Raw genomic sequence first — 14,153 nt, forward strand, 5'->3', positions numbered from 1 at the left:
TCTTGCAGTGTAAAAGGGACGCGGTGGCTCAGTGGGTTAGGACGCTGAGCTTGTCGATCAGAAGGTCGGCAGTTTGGCGAGTCGAATCTCGAGTGCCGCGTAACAGAGTGAGCGCCTGTTACTCGTCCCAGCTTCTGCCAACCTAGCAGTTCAAAAGCACGTAAAAATGCAAGTAGAAAAAGAGGGACCACTACGGTGGGAAGGTAACAGCGTTCCGTGCGCCTTTGTCGTCTAGTCATGCCGGCCACATGACCACGGAGACGTCCTCGGACAAGCACTGGCTCTTCGGCTTTGAAACGGAGACGAGCACCGGCCCCTAGAGTTTGAAACGACTAGCACGCATGTGCAGGGGAACCTTTACCTTTACCTCTTGCAGTGTGCTGTTCTGTGTGTGATATTTATAGTGCCTGTTGTATGTGGGTTTTGGGATGCTGACTGGTGTGTGTGTGTGTGTGTGTGTTGGCTGGCTTTTACATCTTTAGCTGTCAAAGGCTTTCCCTTTGAAAACTACAATGGTCCCCTGCGGTGTATAACTGGGATGATAGTGGTTATGTTTAAAGTATCAAAGAGGGAGCACGTGAGCAGAGAAGAATCTCTTGAAATTGCAAAAAAAGCTAGTTTTCTATTAACCCCCCCCCAAATTAGCTTTCCCCCTCCCCCACTCTCTTTCTGCTGCATTTCACAAGAGATGTTTTCCTGTGAGCTCAAGTCCACGCTGGCCAATTAATCCTGTTAGGCTTCCAGTTATGAATGAGAAGCCTGGCCCACCTTTTAAACTGGCCCGGAGGATTGAGAAATTTCCGCAGACATAAAATGAAATAAAAAACAAAAACCAAAATCTCAGATCAGATCTCAGGGGCTGCCCCAAAGAAGAGGGAGTCAAGCTCTTCTCCAAAGCACCCAAAGGCAGGACAAGAAGCAACAGAGGGGAACTAGTCAAGGAGAGAAACAACCTAGAACTAAGGAGAAACTTCCTGACAGTTAGAACAATTAACCAGTGGAACAACCTGCCTCCAGAAGTGCTGAATGCTCCAACACTGGAAGTTTTCAAAAAGAGACTGGCCAGCCATTTGTCTGCTTGAGCAGGGGGTTGGACTAGATGACCTCCAAGGTCCCTTCCAACTTTACTATCACCACCAAAGGCCCCCAAGCAAAACATGCAAATACAGGTACTCCTTGCCTGACGATCACAATTGAGCCCCCAATTTTTGCGGCAAAGTGAGACATTTGTTAAGACAATTTTGCCCGGTTTTACGATTTCTCTGGCCACGGTAACGTCAAAGACTGCTGTTGTTTATGTTAGGAACACAGTAGTTGAGTGAATTTGTCTTCCCCATTGACTTTGTTTGTCCGAAGGTCGCAAAAGGGGGTTCACGTGACCCTCCCCGGCGACACTGCGACTGTCTTAAATAGGAGTCATTCGCCGAGCGTCTGGATTTTTTGATCACGCGGCGATGGAAATGCCGCTACGGCTGTGTTGAAAAATGGTCGTAAGTCGCTTTTTTCCCCAGTGTCGCCGTAACTCTGGTCACTAAATGAACTGCTGTTAAGTCGAGGACTAGCTGCAAAAGTAGCTGCTCGTATCAAGGGGCGATTAATGAACCGAATAAATAAATATAAAAAGCAAAGGCTCCCTTGGGTCAAATTCCCCTCCCAATGTTTACATGGACATGTCCTGACCACAGAATGGAAGTTAGGTCACCGATAACACCTCCCAGCCTCTTTTTTCTTTGCTTTTCCCTTTGATTTTCAGCTTCCAGTGCAGGGTTTCTGGTGATCTCTCTCTTCCAGATTCTCTCCCAGGCCGAGCCTGCTTAGCCGTTTCGAGCTCAGCCCGGTTCCACAAGGTGCGGGCACTGAGGACCCACGCCCGAAAGAAAAAGACAATAATTAAAGGGAGGGGGAAAGATTCCGGAGAGACGTACCTGGTAAGGCTGCGTGAGCCACTGCTTGGTCTTCAGGGAGGAATTTCTGACGGCGGGCGAAATCTGAGCAACGGCAGAGCGCAGGCTGTGGCCGGAGAGAGCCCGAAGGCACGCCACCCTTGCTACCAGCATGGCTGCGGGAAACGAGTCGACGACGACAAAAGCTGCCTGCAACAATGGGAAAGGAGACGGTTACCCAACCAGTGCCAGGAAAGCAGGAAAAAAACGAGCAAAGCAAAATTGCACAAAAACACAATTCCGATTGCAGGGAATCAGGAGCTCTGCAGTAGAGAGCGTGTTGGTGTAAAACAGGGGTGTGGCCAACCCTGGCGCTTCAAGACCGGCGGACTTCAACTCCCAGGCGTGGAATTTTGGGAGTTGAAGTCCACAAGCCTTAAGGTGCCCAAAGCATCCTTGTCTTGGGCGTCCTTGTCTTACATGGCTGCAGAATTCTGGGAGTTGAAGTCCGCAGTTCTAGAAGTCCACAAGACTTTAGGTGCCCAAAGTTGGACATCCTTGTTTTACATGGCTGGAGAATTCTGGGAGTTGGAAGTCCGCAGTTCTAGAAGTCCAAAAGTCTTTAGGTGCCCAAAGTTGGGCATTCTTGTTTTACATGGCTGGAGAATTCTGGGAGTTGAAGTCCACAGTTCTAGAAGTCCACAAGACCTAAGGTGCCCAAAGTTGGGCATCCTTGTCTTACATGGCTGGAGAATTCTAGGAGTTGAGGTCTACAGTTCTAGAAGTCCACAAGACTTAAGGTGCCCAAAGTTGGGCATCCTTGTCTTACATGGCTGGAGAATTCTGGGAGTTGAAGTCCACAGTTCTAGAAGTCCACAAGACTTAAGGTGCCCAAAGTTGGGCATCCTTATTTTACATGGCTGGAGAATTTTGGGAGTTGAAGTCCACAGTTCTAGAAGTCCACAAGTCAGTGGCCAAGGTTGGACACCACTGATATAAAAGAACCAGGACTATACTGGAAAACTTGATAGCTGAAGACCTCATGCCCAGGAGACAAAATTTCCCCTGTAATATTGTTTTGCAGCTTCTTGTCCAAGGAATTCCTGCTCATCTCCCATCCAATTATAAATCAGATCCAATCCTAATGAGCTTTTCAAGACTGCCTACGGACGCACAAAAGATGCCATCAAATTGGTTCTTAGAATATGAGACATATAATTGGGTACTGTATATAAGGCTTAGGATTCTAAATCCTAAGGCTTAGGATTCTCTCATTGAGAAGGAATAAATCGGTCCCCAATATAGTTTTAAATAACACCCAGCTGGTAGGATATTAGCAGAACATGCATTTCACATTAAGCTGAGAAAGTCAACCACCATTTAGAGATGCCCCAATGCCTGCAACGTTGTTAGAATTACAACTTTTTAACAGAAAGAACAGAAACATGAATGCCCCTTACAGATAACATTACACAGAGCCGCAGAGTAACTGAGATAAAAGGAATACTTCTGCCAGACAGAGATAGAGGAAATAATTCCTGAACCAGGGCCAGTTGAATATGCCATCTTAACAAAATGAATGCTCCAACGCTGGAAGTTTTTAAGAAGAGACTGGCCAGCCAATTGTCTGAAATGGTATAGGGTCACCTGCCTGAGCAGGGGGCTGGATTAGATGACCTCCAAGATCCCTTCCAAGTTTATTATTATTAACAATCTGCCTCCAGAAGCGGTGAAAGCTCCAACACTGGACGTTTTTAAGAAGAGACTGGACAGCCATTTGCCTGAAATGGTATAGGGTTTCCTGCCTGAGCAGGGGGTTGGACTAGATGACCTCCAAGGTCCCTTCCAACTTATTATTATTATTAAAATCCTCTAGCACTGTTTTTATTCAATAATAATTTGGTTTTAAATCTGGTACACTGGCTGGTAGGCAAACCCAGAACAACACACTCTTTTCAAGCTTTAGTTTTATGTAACTTACATCTGAGCAGGCATGTATGAGGCTACGTTATGGATGCATTTTTTTTTTAAAGCGAGATGCCCAAGAGCTAGACCATCGGAGCCTTTTTGTCTCAAGACTCCTGATTCTTCTTTTTTTAAAGTTTTTAAAGCAAAAAGCCGCAGCTGCCAATACAGGAAGGCAAGAGACTAAATATTTCACAGCATGGTGTAGTTCGTAGTGTCAGTCCTTAACAGCAAACCAGTAAATGCTAAGTCAAAGCTGGATGATGTCACAAAGAGTAATGCCATCTGTGAGTGTGCAGGCATGAGCCTAGCCTTTAACTTTAAAATGACAATTATTGCAACAGACAAAGCAACTCAGAAGGAAGGTCAAAGTGTTGCGGTTCTGATGGTTAACTTTCCATAAGAGTTTTTAAATAGAATCATCCAATTTTTTTTTAATAAATAACAAATTGCTGTATTGCTGCCTGGTTATTTATTTATTTAGCGTTATCTCAAGTCATGAAATCACTGATGTTTTAACTATTCAGTCGTGTCCGACTTTTGGTGACTTTATAGGCAAGTGTCTCCAGCACAACTTCTTTCAATTGTTGGATGTTCACCTTTGTATCAGATTTGATGTTATCAAGCCAACATTATTTTTTGCTTGCTCCTTCTTATTCCACTAACTATTCCTAGCTTCACTGCTCTCTCCAATGAATTTGCATGCAAAGCCTGGCCAAAAGAAATCAGACGTAGTCTTATGATTTTAGCTTCTAGCGTTTTATGCGATTTAACACCTCTGTTAAGTTTCTCAGGCTGTCCACGGTATACACAATAATTTATGGCTGTCCACGGTATACACAATAATTTATGGCAGCACCGCAGTACAAAGGCATCAATTCTTCTACAATCAGTCATTCTCAGTATCCAACTCTCATGTCCATACACATCATTATGGGGAAGACTATTGCTCTAACAAAGCCTGCTTTTTATATTTATCTCAATAGCTCAAAACAGAAATGTAAGTTTAAATAAAGCACCCAGTACAATAGACGAGACAAAACATTAAATTAGGGTTAGAACCGTAATAAAAGCACCACAATGTGGGTAAATGTTAACACTTCCCCCGGTTATGTAACTGTGGAGAAATAGTATTTCCATAGTGAAATACAAATCATTAAGCAGTCCCTAATTCAGGGAAAAAAAATAAATTGCTTTTACGTCAGTCTGACAGTATTGCACAGATTATTATTATTTATTATTATTATTTATTAAATGACTGTCCTCTTGTGTGTTTTGGCCGTATACAGCGTCACGTTAATTTATGCTGTTTTATGAGCTGCGAGAGCCCAAAGTTGTTTTAAGTTGGGAGGCTATTCCAAAGCAAACAGCTGAGTTTAAGTGTACAGAAAATGATTTTATTTTTTATATAAAAAAAGTCTTGGTTAGAACGTAAAGCGTCTCTCCCCCCCTTCCCCCCCAAAAATCAAGCTCGCTTCTTAATTTCTGGAAGTCTTCTACACCCAGATGATCTTCTGGTGGCCTCCCATCCATCCAGGTAACCAGATCTGAGCCTTTTTCAATTAAGAGCCAAGGTCAGCCATGTGCTGAAGAGGGGTGGGGGTAGGTGGGTGGATGGATGGGTGGGAAAAAGGCCCTAAACTGCAGGGATGGCTTTGGGAAACCACCCCCAACTGGCGAAACAGCCTGGCGCAGACTCTCAAGAGGTCATCTATCCCAACCCCGGTGCCCACCCTGTTCTTTTTCAGAGCCGGGGAGGGCATACGGTGTACACCGCCCTGAGTCCTTCGGGAGAAAGGCGGTATAGAAATTCAATAATAATAATAATAATAATAATAATAATAATAATAATAATAATAATAATAATAATAATAATAATAATAATAATACGGTGGTATAATAATAATAATAATAATAATAATAAATAATAATAATAATAATAATAATAATATAATATAATAATAAAATAATAATAATAATATAATAATAATAATAAAATAATATAATAATAATAATAATAATAATAATAATAATAATAATAATAATAATAATAATAATAATAATAATAAAAAATAATAATAATACGGTGGTCAGTGCCCCCGGGGCTGCTCAGTGGTGGGGTGGGTGGGGTTTTTTGGTGGGGGAGGGTTTGCCCTCCTGCCTCAGTTTCCCTATGTTAAGCCTTAAGCCCTCCTCTCTTCCCTCCCTTGATAGGGATTGCGGGTTGGGGACATGGTGGTTGCTGCCCCCTCCCCCCAAAAAAAACTTTGGGTGGGTGGGTGGGGGGTCCTGCCTCAGTTTCCCCGTCTTAAGCCCACGCCATTAAGTGCCTGGGCTTCAGATGGGGAAACTGAGGCAGGACCCCCCACCCACCCAGTGTTTTTTTTGGGGGTGGCAGCAACCACCATATCCCCAACCCACAACTTCCACTGAGGCTTAAGGCTTAACATAGGGAAACTGAGGAAGGAGGGCAACCCCCCTCCCCAAAAGGGGACCCCCCCTCCCCCTCCCCCCAAACCACTGAGCAGCCCTGGGGCAGCAACCACCATATCCCCCCCCCCGCAACTCCTAGTAATGGCTCCTCATTGCTGGCTTTCCCGCAATATTGGGCTTGCCGCCCCACAACAACCCCGCCAGGTAGGCCAGTCTGAAGAAACAAGGCTTCTGGGTGGGCGAAGGAAGGTTTTCCTCCTTCCTTTCCCCCCCCCCCCGACCGTTGTGCCCTCCTCCAGCATTGAAACCTCTGGGGTCCTTGGGGAATTTAGACCCCTCCCTCCCATTGGGCAACCCCCCCACAACAGCCCTGCGAGGTAGGCCCGCCTCTGTCTCGCGGGGCGAAGAAGACACGCGGCGCCCCGGAGGCCCCCCTCCGGCTTCCCCAAAGGCCGGAGAAGCGCCGGCCTGGCCGCGGCCGACTCACCTCACGCCGCTCTGCTTTCTCCCGGTGACGATGCGGCCTTCCCGGAAGGCCCGCCTTTGCCAGGAGAAGGCCGTCCGCCCTTCCCGCGCCGCCATTGGCTCTTCCGGCTCACGTGAACCCTGCAGCTCAGGGTCGGCGACGCCTCCGCGGCCATCTTGAGTGAAGGCAAAAGGATGCCGCTTCCGAGGGCGCTCGCCAAATGGCCGTCGCCGGGCGGAAGTTTTTTGGGAGACTTCCGCTCGTTGGGAGGGAGGGAGGGAGGGAAGAAAGGCGAGAGGGGTCGGCCATGTTGGAAGCGGGCAGCCGAAGAGCTGTCTGCCATATCGGCCCCGGGCACAGCCGCAGTCCATTGGGATTCCTCCTGCACGGTCAGGCAAGGTGGGTCGCAAGTCGGTTTCCTCGCAGCCGATCCCCTGGTGGAGAGGGGTACATCTGATGGGCTGCGAATGAGAGGGGACAAAAAATTAATTAAAGCAGTTAATTAAATGCATTTCATTAATTAATGCCTGCATTGAATTAGGCTGGCCAGACGCGGAGCTGCAAACCTGGCCTCGGCCACTAGGTGGCAGGCAAGCGCCAGGCAGCGTGGCCAGAAGTCTCTATTTATAACCTCAAAATTCAGCCCGAAAACCTGCAGAGAAATTCTGATGCAAAGAGATTCTGCGGCTGTGTGAGTTAACTGTAGATATTAGGACATGGCAAACAAGGCTAGCCTAGTGTACAAATCCAGGTTGTCATGTTTGGTATTGACCTTGCACATGTCTGATTTTAAAGAGAGTCAACCTAAGTTTTTTTCTAGGCTCAAAACTTACACGGTAGGTATTGTTTCTGGATATACGTATTTATTGGTCAAATTTATATAGCTCATAAAGGAAAAAAAAAGGTTATTCTTTTATAAATGGTACCAAATGTAACACCAAATGTAACACCAATGAATTGTATCAAATGTAACACTAAGATGTGGGGGCCATCTATTTCCTGCTTAGACAGAGAATTCACACATGGTAATCAACAAAGCTCTTTTGAAATGTTAAAAAGGGTACTCACCTCAAGAAGGTGAGTAAAACAAGATAGTATAGTGATGGATGTAAGGAAGTTGTTACAATGAGTCTTTTGGAAGTAAAGGTTCAAAGAAGATCTTTTTGACTTCAAAGACTGACTTAAGTTTCTTAAAAGGGGGGGCATGTATCGAGAAAAGAAAGTATAAATACTTGCTTTGAAACTTGCTCAGCGCGCTCTTCGAACCCAATCCAACTTGGGAAGGGTCTAAGAGGCCACGTTTGCAAACGTCTTTTCTTTCTTTATTAATTTCTTTGTTCTTTTCAATTTCTTTTCAATAAATCTTTGTTTTTGTTAACCAGACTTGTTTTTGAGTTGTGAGTATCAAATTTTGGGTTTTTAAATCTCACACTCACAAAGCTACATCTCTGTATCCCGCAAAGCATGTGACTCTGGGCGGCGTACAACAAAACTGATCAATACATTAGTTAATACCTAAAATGAATATTATTAAAATGATGTATGCCGGAAGGAGTCCTATTCTTACTGCATTCCATTTCTTAGTTTTGTTTTGCTGAGGCTCATCTAAGAGAAACTTTTTTCCATTGGTTACATTGTTAAAACAAAGTGACAGGAAATGATAATGCACAATAATCTATTTCATATAAATCACATTCTTCACTGCCTCTGTATGATGATGTTGACCCAAAGCTGTTCAACATTCAAATCATCTACATTAGACCTTGACAGTAAATGAAGTTGATTCTACTGTTGCTCTAGAAATGCAAAGTTTTATTTTGTAATAAAATCATCTACATTAGTCCTTGACAGTAAATGAAGTTGATTCTACTGTTGCTCTAGAAATGCAAAGTTTTATTTTCTAATAAACAGTGGCCTAGACCAAAAACTTCAATAAAGATGGTATTTTGCAACTGAACGATGGAGGGGCTGAAATCACCAAAAGATTCCTGCATTTGGTGGAATTGTAGAAGGTCCTAGAGAAGGAAATATTTGGGGGGATATTTTAACAAGGCAGAATATTATATTTCCCCAAAGGAATAATGAAGAAAAATATGAAAGGCGTGTGGGAAGTCAGCCCCCCCAACTCCAGAGAAGGAAATATTAAAAGAGTAGAAAAATATATTTCCTCAAAGGCTCTTAAAAGAGACAGGCATGCCCAGTTTTTTTCTTAATAGCCCCAAGTCTCCCTCCCCCAAGCAGAAACCAGCTCTGTAGAAATGTAGATGTGATAATCCATTCAGGAAGGTTGGAGGCCCCCAGCTAGAAGATTAAGAAGACAAAGACATCTAAAATCTACATACCCCACCCAAATTCTAAGACAGGACAGATGCCAAAGGGCACAACCAGACTCAGGTCACAATACATGACACAGGAAATACAAGGAAAAAAAATGGATCCAGGAAATTACAGACCTATCAGCCTGACCTCAATATCTGGGAAGATTCTGGAAAAGATAATCAAACAACGAATCAGCGAGCACCTAGAGGGAAACAAAGTGATTACTAAAAGCCAACATGGGTTTGTCAAAAAACAGATCATGCCAGACAAATCTTACTGCATTCTTTGACCAAGTGACAAAATTAGTGGATCAGAGCAATGCTGTGGATATAATTTACTTGGACTTCAGTAAGGCACTTGATAAAGTAGATCACAACCTACTGCTTGATAAGATGGAAAAATGTGGGTTAGACAGCATCACCACCAGATGGATTTGTAGCTGGCTGACCGGCCATACTCAGCGTGTGGCCCTCAATGGAACCGCATCTATATGGAGGGAAGTGTGTAGTGGGGTGCCCCAGGGCTCTGTTCTGGGCCCAGTGCTCTTCAACATCTTCATCAACGATTTGGATGAGGGATAGATGGGGAACTCATCAAATTTGCAGATGACACCAAGCTGGCAAGAATAGCCAACACTCAGGAAGATAGGTTTAAGATACAGGAGGATCTGGACAGACTTGAACACTGGGCATTATCTAACAAAATGAAATTCAGTGGTGAAAAAAGTAAGGTTCTACATTTAGGCAAGAAAAACCAAATGTACAGGTATAGTATAGGGGGTACCTTGCTCAATAGTAGTAACTGTGAGAGGGATCTCGGAGTCCTAGTGGACAATCACTTAAATATGAGCCAGCCGTGTGCTGCAGCTGCCAAGAAAGCCGACACCGTGCTAGGCTCCATTAACAGAGGGATAGAATCAAGATCACGTGAAGTATTAATACCACTTTACAATGCCTTGGTAAGGCCACACTTGGAATACTGCATTCAGTTTTGGTCACCACGATGTAAAAAGACGTTGAGACTCTAGAAAGAGTACAGAGAAGAGCAACAAGGATGATTAGGGGACTGGAGGCTAAAACATATAAGGAATGGTTGCTGGAGTTGGGTATGTCTAGATTTTTCTGTCTGTCTTTCTGTCTATCTATCTATCTATCTATCTATCTATCTATCTATCTATCTATCTATCTATCTATCTATCTATCTATCTATCTATCTATCTAGTCCCTACCATCTACAATAATCATTATACAGTATAATAAAGAACATGTTATGTTCCTCTTTTTCCTTTGCTGCCTCCAAAATTCTTCCTGGAGATTGCAAAAACCAACTTTGCTTAGATAGGTTTTGAGATGCTATTATTATCATTTTTCTGTTCTCCTTTAACACTGCTTTTCAAAATTATTCTTCATTGCGGTGGCCCCATTCAGACCAAGTTACTTATCAGGAGCACCATAAAAACACCCGTGGCAGCTAACGGTTTCCACAAGCTTCAGCGGGATTTAGTCTGACTCCTGTCTTGTGCATTTCAAAATACTGGCTGAGAAAGACAGTGCGTAAATATAAACAGTGCTTTTTTGTTAAAAAAAAAAAGGAACTCACACATGTCATACAACCCGCCTTGCCTACCCTACAACATTCCATCCAAAAAAGGTGCCAGAACTCCGTTCTGGGCGTTCTATGACAAAAAAAATGCCCTGAATATAAATATAAATACATGCATGCAAGCTGAAGATTCTAATAAAGTCAGCTTCAGAGTCTCATTACCTGTTCTTGCTTTTGAATTCTTTGGGCTACAGGCATAATAATGCCTTGGGGCTACTGGATAGTTTCATCAACAAATAGTTTTTGCATTCCACTTCAGGACCTCTTAATGGCTCTCCCATCACCAAATGTTGGTCCAGAATTAAATGAAATGGCACACACTTCTAAGACGAATGGTCAAGGTGAAGGATTATAGGAGACGGCTGTTAGTTTTCTGCAACCCCTTCTGAGCAAATTCTCCCAGAAATATTTTTCCCCCCTCCAAGGTGCTTCTAAACCAAGCCATGAAAAACTTCAAATTGAGCCTGCTGTGGCTGTGACTGGCAGCCCCATCCTATAATTGCATTAACAAATGGGGGGATTGTGAACTTTGAAACTGAGGCTCTTTTAACAGATTCCTTCTGCAGCAAGATACCATTTCATCGATGATTCCTGTGGCTGTTTACATCAGCAGGGTAGAAATTCAAGTTTCTACTGCCACGCTGCCTGCTTGGAGCACGCTGGATTGCTGACGGTGTTCAAATGGAATCTGAACCACAGTCAGAAGAGGGAAAAAAGGGAGGGGAAGGAGACATCAAGTGGGCATGTTTGGTGGCTTTGCAAGCTCTTTACCTTCTGAGACCCTTTCTGCAGCATATTACACAAGGCCTGGCCGTTTGTCTCTTCTCTATTATTGACTCTGTTGAATAAATAGTTGGTTCCTATTTTAGACTGGATGTCAACACTGCTAACATTGGATGTTTTTGCTTTGACAACATAAGGAGATGCAACCATTTTCCTTCTTATGTTTTACTCTTAGAATTAGAGTTAGAGTTAGATGATACTGGGGGGAGGAGGAGGAATGTGCATGGGAGTTTAGCTAGACATAACAATACTGGACCTAGTGTGAGAACCAAGGTTATTGAAATAAGAGATGATAAGAATTGGTGGATTGGAGAACTGGAGGGGAAGCCTGCATTTCAAACTAATTGGAGAATGTGATTTGTGACTGTTAATTAGAGGAGGGAATTATGCTTTGATACTATGTGCTCAGGGGAGGGGAATTCAGATTTTGGCTTCGACCATGCACGATGCCATGCTACTTGAATAAAGATTCTTTAAGTAAACATTGCCTCGAAGTTCTTTGAAGAGTTTCATCTGTCGGAACCATGACACTGGACTCTAAATCACATAGAGTGGGGTGGTTGAAGAGACAACAAGGATATCTTTTGCCATTGCAAGTTTTTGTCAGTGGTAAACAAGGGCGTGCTACTAAAAGGACCAGGCCCTTCTTGGTTGGTTATTTCTCTTCTGCTCATGACAGGAGAATGCTGAAATCTGCCTTGGTTTACGTAGGATGGTCTGCCCACTGAGAAAGACAAAATGGCTATTATTCATAACTGTTCCTGAGGACTGTCAAACCTATAAAACTACTTTGGGTCACAGCCATCTTTCTTCATTTTTTGGCTTGCCACAACTTTAGGGGGAGGGAAAATGCATTCGTCTGTTCCAGACAAAACAATAACTTTCTTATGGGAACCAAGGTCAAATTGCTCAAGTGTTTGGCAGGCTAGAATTACCGTTAAGGAGCCCGCCAAAGGTGTTAATTGGAGAATGTGATTTATTACATATTTAGAAGGTGGGGAGTTTAACTTTTACTTTGTAACCTTTTTTTTTGGGGGGGGGGGAAGGAATTCCGTCTTGGTTTCACCTTTGTTTGTGCTGATATTATGTAGCCATTAAAATTGTTCTTTGAGGAAAGCAAATGCCTCAGAGTTCTTATTTTCTTTTGGTCTCATCTATTGGAACCATGAGACAAGAGAAGAAGAAGAAGAAGAAGAAGAAGAAGAAGAAGAAGAAGAAGAAGAAGAAGAAGAAGAAGAAGAAGAAGAAGAAGAAGAAGAAGAAGAGGAGGAAGAGGAGGAGGAGGAGGAGGAGGAGGATAAGAGGAGGAGGAGGAGGAGAAGGAGAGAAGGAGAAGGAGAAGAGGAGGAGGAGATGGGATAGGATGAAGGAGAAGGAGATGGAGGTGAAGAAGGAGAAGGGCAGTCTTAGAAATGGTTAGGACCTGAACTATTAAGTGTTCTCCAGTCCCAGACTTTGAATTGAACTGAATATTAAACAACAACATCAACATCAACAACAACATCATCATCAACAATACAACAACAACAACAACAATTTCAATTCACAGTCTGGGACTGGTAAAAACATAACAGTTCAAGTGCTATCCAAGGACCTAAGAGCTGTTAAGGTAGCGTCTGAGTATATATTTGAACTCAGATTTTGGAAATTTTGAAATTTTGAACTTATTAGACCTGAATATCCTGACTTTGCAAAAAAACCACCCTACTCGGAGCTGCCTATATACTCAGACGCTACCTTAATACCTCTTAGGTCTTTGGTTAGGACTCAAACTGTTAAGTTTTTACCAGTCCCACACTGTGAATCAGATTGAAGATTAACAACAACAACAACAATAACAACAACAACATTATTCTGATCAAGACAAGTGGGACTTTTGAACGTAACCTGATGAACTACAAGCTTTCTCTCTGTTTTAGTGACTGGGTGTACATACATGAGGTGTGGAAGATTCTGTCAAGGGTTTAAGGGAGAAAAAAGAATTTTGGAATTCCTTTTTTTAAAAGAACGCTATTTGTACTTTCTGATTGCATTTGGCCATTAAGGTTCTGTTCTCTTTCAATTTCCCCAGCAAAAGAAAAAAAAATAACCTTTTAAGTTAATTACGCTTTGATTTAAATTTATGGGTTTTCACTCAGAAAAAGGGAAATGTTCTTAGGGGTGGTGGTTAATAACATATCAATGCATGTAAATTCATGCATAATTCTTTTTCAATTCAGTCCCTTGAAAACATTTAACATGCAGAATGTATTTAATGCACTTGGAAAAGCAACTGTCAAATCCTCCAGGAAAAATCAAGGTGCAGAATATTTAAAAAATATTTTAAAAACACCTAGCGTCTGTTTGGCAAAGACAATAAGCGCTTCACTTCGATCAGCAAAGTCATTTATTAGTAGTCAGGTTGCCCAATTGTCTTTTGAAATGCACAACATCTCTTTGTCGTGAACATTCACAGCTATGACACATTTATACAGATGGAGCCATTTTAGACAGAGTCTAAAATTTATCCAATGACTTTGTTTGTCGTCAGAAGGTCACAAAAGGGGATCGCATGACCCCAGGACACTGCAACCGTCACAAATGTGAGTCAGTTGCCAAGTGTCTGAATTCTGGTCTTGTGTGGTCATGTTGTGATTCAGGGTCAGCCTGTGGGTTCGGCAGTTGGGTCGGACGACTCAGAGGAGGAGGGGGGTGTTGAAGAC

At 43.1% G+C, this 14,153-nt stretch overlaps 1 protein-coding gene across 6 annotated transcripts in view; it reads right to left on the reverse strand.

Moving 5' to 3' along the window:
- GHITM (growth hormone inducible transmembrane protein) overlaps nucleotides 1-6,810 on the reverse strand; it is a 31,793-nt gene extending 24,983 nt beyond the window's left edge. For 5 of the 6 annotated variants that reach the window (XR_014026712.1, XR_014026713.1, XM_081329756.1 and 2 more), the window contains exons 1-2: nucleotides 6,769-6,810; nucleotides 1,926-2,093 (exon numbers count right to left, since the gene is read on the reverse strand). Coding sequence is in view for 4 of the 6 variants with exons in the window: in XM_081329756.1 (XP_081185882.1) it covers nucleotides 1,926-2,057 (132 nt within the window). In the remaining 2 variants the exon portion in view is untranslated. Of the gene's footprint in view, nucleotides 1-1,925; nucleotides 2,094-2,363; nucleotides 2,387-6,768 lie in introns of those variants that run through there. The other variant, XM_081329754.1, reaches the window with a different exon arrangement.
- Between the last annotated feature and the right edge of the window lie 7,343 nt (nucleotides 6,811-14,153).

Source organism: Vipera berus, assembly GCF_964194415.1.
Source record: "Vipera berus genome assembly, chromosome: 5".
In the NCBI taxonomy this organism is placed as follows: domain Eukaryota; kingdom Metazoa; phylum Chordata; class Lepidosauria; order Squamata; family Viperidae; genus Vipera; species Vipera berus.